This window comes from Clarias gariepinus, chromosome 14, assembly GCF_024256425.1.
Source record: "Clarias gariepinus isolate MV-2021 ecotype Netherlands chromosome 14, CGAR_prim_01v2, whole genome shotgun sequence".
NCBI lineage: Eukaryota > Metazoa > Chordata > Actinopteri > Siluriformes > Clariidae > Clarias > Clarias gariepinus.
Genome location: NC_071113.1, coordinates 800,310 through 812,937, shown reverse-complemented (window position 1 = coordinate 812,937; position 12,628 = coordinate 800,310). Strand labels below are relative to the sequence as shown.

The 12,628-nt window shown below is 39.8% G+C and overlaps 1 protein-coding gene across 1 annotated transcript in view; it reads right to left on the bottom strand.

The window, feature by feature from the left end:
• Nucleotides 1–12,628, bottom strand: part of LOC128540909 (uncharacterized) — a 75,584-nt gene that overhangs the window by 18,821 nt on the left and 44,135 nt on the right. The window contains exons 8-9 of the mRNA XM_053510902.1: nt 12,468–12,563; nt 10,620–10,639 (exon numbers count right to left, since the gene is read on the bottom strand). Coding sequence (XP_053366877.1) covers nt 10,620–10,639; nt 12,468–12,563 — 116 coding nt within the window. The remainder of the gene's footprint in view (nt 1–10,619; nt 10,640–12,467; nt 12,564–12,628) is intronic.

Here is a 12,628-nt window from a genome sequence, read left to right as displayed (position 1 = left end):
AGATGTGTTGCCATCATCAGAAGACATGAATAAACAAATACATAATTGTCGTGATTTATGCCCGGTCTGCCTTGTGCTCTCTTTTTTCCCCACACTGTCACTTTCTCCATGTGCTCATGTTTACCCTAGTCTGTCTGTATCCTTTCCCACGCCCCCGTTTCCGCCCCGTCTGCACACCTGTCTCTAATCCCTGTCTGATCACTCCAGCATTTAAGCACGCGCTGCTTAAATCGCTGGATTATCTTGTGTATTTTTGCCTCGATTCTTTCGCGTTTATTTTATCTGCTTTCACGTTGCCAAGTCCGCTTTGTTTCTCGTTTTTGCTTTCGGTTTCTCGTCACGGTTTTGTTTGCCTCGCTCTTTGATCTCCCGGCTTTGACCTCGCGCTTCCTTGCTTTGACCAAGGCTTTTGTTTCTCGTTTTTTGGATTGTCACTTCTCTGATTGATTTCCCGGTTACCAATTAAACGCCTCCCCTTCTGACTACTGCTCTTGTTTAATGATTTGGCTTAAACGCTGCGCTGATTTATCTCCCGGTATTGACCTCAGCTTCCGCATTCCGACCGCACTCTTGTTTTCACATTGCTGTCACTCATCTGCGCCTGGATTCACCTGGTTCCGCTCCGCATCGTGACACATAATTTATAAAAAGGATTTGTGGATATGTATGTAACGACGCGGCTAAACACTGCTGAAGCATACATGAATTTTATTTTGTTTTACAATAGATCTTTCATGATGAGTGAGTGTATATGTGCTTCATATTATTTTTATAATGATGCCCAAATTCGTGCTTTGAAATTCATAGTGAGTTTATAACAACAAATTAACAACATAACTAATCAGTAAATAACAACATTAACTAATTTTTACGCTTTAATACAACTGGATTTTTGCCTTTTTCAGTTTTTTGCGTTTTTCGGAGAACGCGCGTATCATCTAAGAACAACAAGCGGAATCCATTCACCAAACAACTAAACTCCGACTCAGGTACGATATCATGTCTAATATTCAGCTCATTCAGTGTGTGGAGTGAAGGATGTTTAGACATTCTTCCTCCGTCGTTAGTGGTAATTTTATTTGTGATAGGTGTGTGTTAGTGAGCACTCTGACGGAGAAGATATCAGCATTAGAGAAGCGCAACCAGACTTTAGAGAGGGTTAGAGAGTGTAAGAGCAGTGTTATTCCTGTAGCGGGCAGTCTGGGTGCTGCAGGCGGAGATAACCAGCCCCCGACTCCGGCATTAGAGCCCTCACAGCGGGGCGAGTGGGTGACGACTCGGCGGCATACTCGTTCAGCCAAAGCTAACGCTAACGCTAGCCCACCGGAGCACACCTCTTCTGCGCTTCACGTGTCCAACAGGTTTGCTCTCCTCAGTGATGCACCCGCTGAGAAACCTGAAAGAGCTCTGGTTATAGGAGACTCTATAATGAGACACGTGAAATTAGCTAGACCTTTAGGGGCGCCAGCGGCAGTGGTTAGGTGTATCCCGGGAGCCAGAGCACCGGACATAGCAGGTAATCTTAGGGCTCTAGGACAGCACAGGTTCTCCAAGATAGTAGTACATGCTGGAGCTAATGATATACGCCTTCGTCAGTCAGAGGTTAGTAAGAATAACTTTATAGAGGTGTTTAAATTAGCGAAGGTAATGTCCAATGGAGTAGTATGCTCTGGTCCCATCCCAATGAGACGTGGTGACATAACTTACAGCAGGTTATGGTCGCTGAACCGCTGGATGTCCAGGTGGTGCTCCGGAAACAACGTAGGCTTAGGGCGGGACGGTGTCCATTCCACTCGGGAAGGTGCTGCTCTCATTTCTTGTAGTATAGCTCATAGTCTCAGAAGAGGCCTAGTTAATCGGTGACAATCCAGAGCCCAGGCCAGGGAGCAGACAGACAGGCTAAACCAACCGTCTAATAGCTGCATAGAGTCGTCACTCAGGGTTCACTATATTAAACCAGTGTCTGTTCCCCGAGCTAAACAAAAATTTAGAAAGACTCAGAAAGTCTGTTTTAATAATTTAATTAACATAGATATTACAACCTCGGATCATACTAAATGCGCAGCCGGCACCTCTGATCTGAAGCTAGGACTGTTAAATATCAGATCTCTCGCAGACCAGGGGTTTGATATATTATGCTTAACTGAAACCTGGATTAAAGAGAACGAGTATGTAGCTCTAAATGAAGCTAGTCCTCCTGGATACAGCTACATACACCAGCCTCGGCTAACTGGTAGAGGAGGAGGCGTCGCAATTATTAACAACGATAATCTGGCTATCGTACAAAAACACAGATTTAAATTGAATGCATTTGAAATTCTCTATAGTAACAAAGTCAGCTCAGGCGATTCCGGTAATTATCATTTACAGACCCCCAGGGCCGTACTCTGAGTTTCTCTGTGAATTTGCATATTGAAATTTTAATATTCATTTTGAGAATCCAGAAGACCCTCTGAGAACAGCATTTATGTCCATACTGGACTCAGTAGGAGTAAATCAGTGTGTAGTAGGACCCACTCATAAAGCTGGTACTTCGGATTAAGTATAAGAAACATAATTACAATTCCACAGTCTAAAGTTATCTCAGATCACTGTCTTGTCTTAATTAAAGTGTCTCATAGTAATAATGTACTCACAGCACCGCGCTACCGCCTTAAACCTACATTCACGTCAAATACCACACAGAGCTTTATCGATAATCTCCCAGAACTACCAACTTTGATTGGATCGCCATTTGACTCCACAGAACTCAAACAAGCGACTGAATATCTAGAGTCAACACTTCGTTATAGCTTAGGTAATGCATCTCCAGATAAAAGAAAAATGATTAGAGATAATAAACTCGCTCCTTGGTATAATGACCACACACACACACTAAAACAAACCGCTCGGAAATTAGAACGCAAATGGCGTCAAACTAAATTGTTAGTTTTCCAAAGAGCATGGAAGGAGAGCATCCTGAACTATAGAAGAGCTCTTAGTGATGCTAGATCAATGTATCTCTCCACTCTTATAGAAAATAATAAAAAATAATCCTAGATTTTTATTTAATACCATAGCTAAATTAACTAAAAACAAGACCACTGCAGAAATCTCCACAACAACAACTGCAGTAGTGAGGATTTCATGAACTTTTTCAATAACAAAATCATAAATATAAGGAAAAAAATTCAGGCTTTGAAACCAAACAATTTAAGTAATACAGATGATAAATTAATCACATCACATCAGAACCTAGAATACTTTACTCCCCTTGAAGCGAGAGAACAAATTTTACTCATCTCCTATTCAAAATCGTCAACCTGTGAATTAGATCCTATACCGACACATTTTCTCAAGCAGATAGTTCCAGCAATAACAGAACCCCTGTTGAAAGTAATTAACTGTTCACTCAGCAGTGGGTATGTTCCTAAGTCCCTTAAATTTGCAGTTATTAAACCACTAATCAAGAAACCTGACCTTGACCCCTGTCAGTTTTTTAATTACAGGCCGATATCAAACCTCCCGTTTATCTCTAAAATTCTGGAAAAGGTAGTATCACAGCAGCTATGTTTATATCTACATAGGAATAGCATACATGAACTGTATCAGTCAGGCCTCATCACAGCAAAGAGACAGCACTTGTTAAAGTAATAAATGACCTCCTAGTGGCCTCTGATCAGGGCTGTGTCACTATACTTGTGTTACTCGACCTCAGTGCAGCTTTTGACACTATTGATCATAGTATTCCCCTTCACAGATTAGAAAATGTAGTAGGAATTAAGGGAATGGCCCTCTTATGGCTCGGATCCTCTTTGACTGATCGTTATCAGTAGATTTAGATGGTGACCATTCCTCATGTTCTCAAGTTGAGTTTGGTGTTCCACAGGGTTCTGTTTTAGGCCCACTGCTTTTTTCCAACATAATTCGTAAATATGGTATTAGTTTTCATTGTTATGCTGATGACACACAAGTATATGTTTCAGCAAAACCAGATGAGAAAAACCAGTTTACTAAAGTTGAGCAATGTGTGCAGGACATAAGAAATTGGATGTTAATTAATTTTCTTTCTGCTTAATCCTGATAAGACAGAAGTTCTAGTCATAGGACCACAAGCAGCTAGAAGTAAGCTTTCTGATCACACTGTGATTTTAAATGGCCTTTCTGTTCCATCAAGTGCAACAGTAAAAGACCTCAGTGTGATTATAGATTCCAGCCTTTCATTTGAAGCACATGTAGATATTACCAGGATAGCATTCTTTCACCTCAGAAATATTGCCAAGATAAGAAATATATTGTCACCAAATGATGCAGAAAAACTAGTTCATGCTTTTATCACGTCTAGGTTGGATTATTGTAACGCCTTACTGTCTGGTTGTTTAACAAGGTGCTTAAACAAGCTTAAATTAGTCCAGAATGCAGCAGCGAGAGTCCTCACTCAAACCAGAAGATACGAGCACATCACCCCTATCTTATCCACATTGCATTGGCTTCTTGTGAAATTTCGCATCGATTTTAAAATACTACTCTTGACGTATAAAGCATTAAATGGTCTCGCGCCACAGTATCTGAGTGAACTGCTAGTGTCTTACAATACGCCACGCCTACTTAGATCAAAGGATGCAGGCTGCTTGTCAGTACCGCGTATTATTAAAACTACAGCAGGGGGCAGAGCTTTTTCTTACAAAGCCCCAAAGTTATGGAATAGTCTTCCAAATAGTGTTCAGGACTCAGACACAGTCTCAGTTTTTAAGTCCAGGCTAAAAACCTATTTATTTAGCTAAGCATTTTTGTAAATCGATTAGCCTTAGGTAAGGGAGCAGATCTGGGGGACTCATGGACGTAGAGTATTAGGTGAACTGGTATGTTTAGATGCTGTTCTTCCCCACTCTCATTGATCACTCAGGTTTGTTGACGGTGAGGTGATTGGTTGCTTTACATCGCTGGAAGCTCTCATGTCTGTGTTTCCCTCTGGCTTTTCTCGAGACGTGCGTTTTTAATGGCAACATCTGTACGCGTCAGAACTTGTAGAATAACATGCCCATACACCACAAATATTTTATAAAATGATAACGATATGTATCGTGATAGACACGTGATCGATATCAATAAAAAATTTGTTAGATAAAACGTTTGATAATTTTATTCTTTGTCGGTAGAAAACAAGTCGCGAAGCTAGTTTGGTTGCTGTCATGCGCACTCGCTCCGCGACTGGCACTAGGACCCTGAAGTAGTATGGTCGCGATTCAGGAAGTATAAAAGAAGACAAGATGGCGCTTCACATCGCTCAGTCATTGAGTCTGCCCATGCCGTTTCCGACGCTTCACCGGATCTTATGTGATTTTGGGTCCAATTTCTGATTGAGTTTGTGTTGCTAGAACGCGGTGTTAGCTTCTTTGCTTCATTTTGTCGTTTCTCTCGGCAGTGCAACAGCCCGTTAATTCATGCCCATGCAGTGATGAGAAAGACAAACGAGTCGATGCATGTCCATTTTTTTATTTTTTGCGTTGTCAGGCGATATTACAAACTTCCGGGTGGATTCCGTACTTAAATCAAACCAAAAACTACTAAAAGAAAACAGGTTCAGACTCTATATTCCAGCTCATCTCACATTTCCGCGTTCACGCACATTGGACTGCATTACCCACAAAGCATTGCCTGCACTAGACTACCCAGCCGTAAACAGCTGCTGTAAATTCAACCTCTCTCCCGCAACAGCGGGTATAATTGTGTAAACTCTTGCTCTCGGCGTGAGAGAGTTCTTACAATGACTCGCGTGGCTATCCTGCCTGTTCGCGCTATTTCCGCGTTTGGATTTACCATCCACGCTACAAGGGCTAACTGCTAGTCTTCTAGTCCGCTTCCGGTTGCCCGAGACATTTGCATTAACAAAGGCACTCTCTCTCTGGTAACCTAGCAACTTAGGGAGTGATACACTAACGTCAATCATGTAACAGTATCACGTTTGGTTGCGCCATGTCGTTGTCTCATGCTGTCCTGCTGGATTCCTCTTTAAAAGCAGAAAATGCACTTATTTTATTACACTTTATTAAGCATTTCTTACATTTTCTTTCATTTTGCACCGTAAATGTTAAGAGATAATTTTTAACACTAGAAGCGCCGAGCAGCGGTCATTTGACCGCAAGGGGGTAAAAAAATAAATAATACTTCACACTCGATCAAATTCCAGGACCCTGCTTCCATGACTTTTCCTAAATCTGTGAGCTTAATCACCCTGTATGCTTAAATTTTTAAAATCGCACCAGTAAAAGCCAGTATGAAGGTATTTTGCTCTTATTTACGTGAAATCGCTGACAGCTGTGCGGCGGCATGACGTTTCCTGCCTTTTCCAACCTGCGATTCTCATTTCTCTCAGCAGATGGCGCAAGGGATCGCGCATACTATTTATGCGTCATTCAGTGCGTATATGTACCTATCACAGGTTTCATTCCATATATGCAGTTTATATATATATATATATATATATGCTTCCGTAAAATATCGACAATTCGCCATTCGTTCTGGCGTTGATAATCAGCGATATTTTATAAGGACATTTAGGGGATTTCGCTTTACTTAATTTTATAAGGTTTTGAGAAAATTAATTAGTTTGTTCGTTATGTTAGAAGCTTCCGTGAAATTATCTCTAAAACAATATTGTTTTACATATTACATATGTAATGACCCCTCCTGAGGATATAAAGCCTCATTATTAAATTTGAATAAATCAGATCTACCACAGCAGATAATAAACTATGCTATGTCATAACCGAAGCAAACACCACGATTATGCCTGGTTTCGTTCAGTGTTGCTAGGCAACGGACAACGCACCTAATCGGCGGGAACGTGGTTCACTTGGCCACGGTGTATTATAAACCTGCGGAGTGTTTCACTGCTTATGTTCATGTAATAAAAGCGAGGAAAATATGGAAGTGATGTGTGGCCACTGAATGAGAACTAAATCAAAGAAGTAACATCTGCATAGTGACACTAAACAGCTGAACAACTTCACTTTTCCACAACTTTCCCGTTTACCTCTGAGAGAGAAAAAAAAGCTGTATGTTGTTTGTTTATATGTAGAATGTTTATAAAAGTACACAAAGTAGGCGCGCGCGCACAGACAGACACAAACACACACACACACACACCTTCCCTGAGCCCTTGGTCAACATCTAATGACCGTCGATATGCAAATGAGTCAAGACGTAGCCTAACGTGGTGTCGTGTCGGATTTTAGCGGTCACAGAGAGGAAAGACTTTAAAACAGTTGCAGCGTTTTTTTCAGTTACAAAAAGCACATCGATGAGTCCACGTTGTTTCACTGGTCATGACATAGTGACACTAAACAGCTGAACAACTTCACTTTTCTGTTTACCTCTGAGAAAAAAATCTGTATTTTGTTTGTTTATATTCAGAGTAACACCTTCCAACCACCTCTCATAGTCTATTGTTAGTTTTAATGATTTGGCTGAAACTAATCATCACTACATAAGTAACCCAACACCATTGATCATGAGTTCCAGCTGAAACTAATTCTATACATGCAACAGAAAATGTAGATGCAGATTCCAAATGTATAAAGATGCATGCTATATATATATATATATATATTCCGCTTCAGCGTGTTTCTTAATCTTTCCCTATATATATATACTTTTCAAATAAAATTATTACTTGACCCTGAAGTTTAGTTTAGCACACAAAAACTGAAAAGTCTTTTCTGGTAAATCAACTGCATATGTAGTTTATTTACAGCAATTCATTAATAAAATGAATATACATTGTACAGTACAAGGTAAACACGAGAAAGATTACAAAATAAAAAAAACAAATAATGTCTTCTTTATAAACAGCTTCTACTGTGCGTCGAGATGCTGAAATCCCTTGCATGTTGCCCCTCAATTTTGTGCTTCCATTTCAAGTGGAGAGATATTTGACCGACAGCTTAGAACAAAAGAACTGTAGGTGTGATCACAACCCCCTCCGAACGACCGTGCCATCAATCACTCACCACCTCAGAAGTTCCCTCCAATGTATGCTGATGTTTTGCAAGTATTTTTGCAAAACTATGACACTCTCTTGAGAGGTGGTTGGAATGTGTTATTTATTCATTTATTCTATTCTGTAGGGCACTAACTACACAGACCAAACTGATACCTTATTGTATTCTTATACTCATCGCTGTGCTTGTTGTAACTGAAAAACGCTGCAACTGCTTCAGGGGAGGTGTGTGTGTGTGCGCGCGCGCGCGCTGCAGCCTGTGAATGAATACGCACAGCAGAGGGACAGAGACATGATGGACATCTAATACCGTATTGTGTAGTGTCCCTTTTTCAGCGGATTTCTCTGCTACCGCAGATCAGTTTATCAACTTGTAATATATTAATTTTAGGAATATATTAACATGTGCAGACATTTAGTTGAGGGGGCGCTGCCCCTCTTGCCCCTGAATAGAGCCAGCCTCGATTACACACACACACACACACACACACACATATATATATATATATATATATATATATATATATATATATATATATATATATAGCATGCATCTTTATACATTTGGAATCTGCATCTACATTTTCTGTTGCATGTATAGAATTAGTTTCAGCTGAAACTCATTATCAATGGTGTTGGGTTACTTATGTAGTGATGATTAGTTTCAGCCAAATCATTAAAACTAACAATAGACTATGAGAGGTGGTTGGAAGGTGTTACTCTGAATATAAACAAACTAAATACAGCTTTTTTTCTCAGAGGTAAACAGAAAAGTGAAGTTGTTCAGCTGTTCAGTGTCACTATGTCATAACCAGTGAAACAACGTGGACTCATCGATGTGCTTGTTGTAACTGAAAAAACACTTGAACTGCTTCAAAGTCTTTCCACTCCGTGACCGCTGAAATCCGAGACGACACCACGTTAGGCTACGTCTTGACTCATTTTCATACCAACGGTGATTAGATGTTGACCGAGAGCTCAGGGGAGGTGTGTGTGTGTGTGTGTGTGTGTGCGCCTACTTCGTGTACTTTTATAAACATTCTAAATATAAACAAACAAAATACAGCTTTTTTTTCTCAGAGGTAAACGGGAAAGTGAAGTTGTTCAGCTGTTTAGTGTCACTATGCAGATGTTACACTCAGTGTAGTTACCGAAATCTTTGATTTAGTTCTCATTCAGTGGCCACACATCATTTCCACATTTCCCTCGCCCTTTATTACATGAACATAAACAGTGAAACATCCCGCAGGTTTATAATACACCGCGGCCAAGTGAACCACGTTCCCGCCGATTAGGCGCGTGGTCCGTTGCCTAGCAACACTGAACGAAACGAGGCATAATCGTGGTGTTTGCTTCAGTTATGACATAGCATAGTTTATTATCTGCTGTGGTAGATCTGATTTATTCAAATTTAATATTGTTTTAGCGATAACTTCACGGAAGCGAGTTCAGAACTAAATCGCTGCTCCTGCTACATCCGAGACGGTCAGAAGCTTCCAATAGAATGAACAAACTAATAAATTTTCTCCATACGATATAAAATTAAGTAGAGCTTCCCTTTTTGTTATAGTACGAAGCCCTTAGATGGACAAAGGAGGAGAAAAAATGGCAGAAAAAAGTCAAAAACTTTGGGTTATAATTCCGAACATGACTTGTTTTTTCCCTCTGACTTGTTTTTTTCCCTTTTCCTTTGTGCCCTTAGAGACTCTGTAGTAGGTTTTCTCAGTTGAATATGAAAAAAAGATACCGCTTATTATCAACGCAGAAATGAATGGCGCATTGTTCAAGTGCAAGTTGATCTTGGAGCTAAACTATTTGCTCTTGGTGAAAGCGCCATCTAGCGATCATTGTGTGTCAGCAGCAGCTTCCCATTCAAAACAATAGGCGGTCAAATGACCGCTGAACCGCGTTATTAGTAGGTGACACTGGCGCGGTGCTTCTAGTGTTAAGTGTTCATTGTGACTTTAGACTTATGTTTACATTTTAATTATTTGAGTTTTCCATGGATATTGACATTTCTGTCTTAATAACTGAGGGGACTATGATCAGAGGAAGGTTAAATAAAAAATAAAAAAATTACAATGTAATATATTTTTCTCCTGGTTCTTATTTTAAATGGGTCATAAAAATATTAATAATTATCGATATCGACCGATATGAAACACTGATATTGTGATACAGTTTTCAGCCATATCGCTCAGCCCTACTCATGGGCATAAAATTAATAATGACTTGATAACAGCGCATATGATTTAAGAAGTCGTTAATGTTGGGAGGGGGCAGCTGAAATTTTTTAAAATGCTCCAATTTTCCTCCTGACAGTAATGCTGACGACCACATCAGAATTCATACAGTGTCCAAAAAGGGCTGTTATCCTGTACAGAGGTCTCCAGTGGTCACAACGAAGTTGCATCTGACTAAATTTGGGAGCACATTTGGCTTAGTGGAATGGGGAGCAAAATAGGGAGGGAGTGTTTTCATCATGATTGCAGTGATACTATAGCCATTAAATATTGCCTAGCTCATTTTCACCCACACTTTATATTGTACTTTTGCAATTCTACAACATTTTATAGAAATCATATTAAATATTTAGGTATATATTTTATAATACAAAAGAATAATATAGTATACTTACCGACAATTGTCTCTTCTTACCTATGTGACCGGACAAAAGTATAATTTAGTCTTTTAGATGAGCCGTTAATAAATCATCCTATGAATTAAAATCAGTGGTCTAACTAAGTGCTCAACACAGTATAGGATAGATATGATTTAATAATAGCAGTGTGGGTGACATAGGGGCTTAGTGATTAGCACTGTTGCCCAGCACCTCCAGGGTACAGGTTCGATTTCCACCTTGGGTCTTTGTGTATGGAGATTGCATGTGCTTGGTGGGTTTACTCCGGTTTCCTCTAACAGTCCAGAGACATGCAGATGAGGCTAATTGGTGTTTCAGAAGGAACCCTGTAGTGTCAGAAGGAGCATGTAGCAAAATAGGGATATTATAGAATAGGGATATATATAGAATAGGGATATATATAGAATATTCAATTATTTGTCACATGTACTTTACAGCACAGTGAAATGTCTTATTCGCATATCCCAATTAGGAAACTGGGGTCAGAGCGCAGGGTCAGTATGTTTCTTGTGATGGATTGGCATTTAGGGTGTGGGATAGACCCTCAGAATCTTAGAATCACTGACATGGAAAGGGATCACACTCCTCTTAAAAACAACTTGTAAAAGAAATAAGGTAAAGCTATTCACCCTCTCAATGGCACATTATACTTTGCACATCTAGACTTATGCAATATGTTCCCACTCTTCTTTGCAGAACTGCTCAAGTTGAGTAAAATTTGATGGGGACCATTTGTGGACTGAAGTCTTCAAGTCATTCCCCAGATTCTTATACACTAAGTTAGATGTAGATCAGATCACATTTTACAAAAAATTAATGCAGAAAATAATGAAATTTCCAAAAGGTTTACCTACGTTTTCTTGACACAATAGAGGTCATTCATGACGGCTGCTACACTCCTCCAGCCCATTTCTGCATTAACCCAAGCATGACACCATGGACCCCCCTCTCATTTTTCATTCACTCATCCATTTATTTTTATAAAAAAAGAGCACTTTTTCAATACTCTCTCTGCCCTCTGTATCTGGGATCTGTTCTACCCTGCCGCAAGCTTTTACACAGGATTATGTTGATATGGGCAGCAACTGAAGGTATGGGGCTCAACACTGCCACATATGTTTCCGACACCCAGGGCCTACAATCTGCCACAGCAGAACTGGTCCAGCTGCTACAACACCATAGATCCACCAATGTGTACTGCACCAACCCATGCCAGCATCTGTTACCAGTGCTTACTTCTCACAAGGACATTGAGGCTTTTCTGCAGTCCTTTAAGTACTCACTGTACCCACTACTCACTAGAGAGGTCGAGAGTGCCACAATTTTCATCACAGATGAAGAAGTCAAAGATTATGACCAGCTGAAGGCAGAGATCAACTCACAGTTTTCGAGTGGCTCCCCACAGATTCCTTCACTCCCTCCCAAATACAGAAAGGAAAGTCATCATCATATGGGCCCCCACCACTAACTCGGGAAAAGATAAAAACTCTTAAGAGTTATGAATTGACTCTGTGGCACACATTTGGGGAAACACTATAAAAATATAGTCTTACAAAGCTGTACCTGAAACCCATTATTGGACCTGTAAATGTCATAGGCCTGTTGGCTGACCAATGGACATTTCATTTTTGTTATATTGTTTGTTTACTTTTTTATTTGTGATTTAAAAAATAAGAATGACACATAAGACACATTAAAGTGTCTTGTTTTTCACTTTTCCTTCCCGGATTTTAAATTAATGATCAAATCAAAGACATTTACATTTTGTTTTTTAGCCTTTGGTACTGATGTGAAAAAACAAGCAGACCAGCTCAGATTGTATATGTGTTTGTAGATTATACTTACAGGAATCATATAGCAATAAACCAAGGCAGTACACAGCAAAGACACTTTCAGTTGGCAGGAGAATAAGCCGCAGATCCACTGTATATTCAGTATAACCTGTTTAGAATTATAAAATAAAATAAAATAATATCCAAGAAAAAGATATACAGTTTCACTTATAC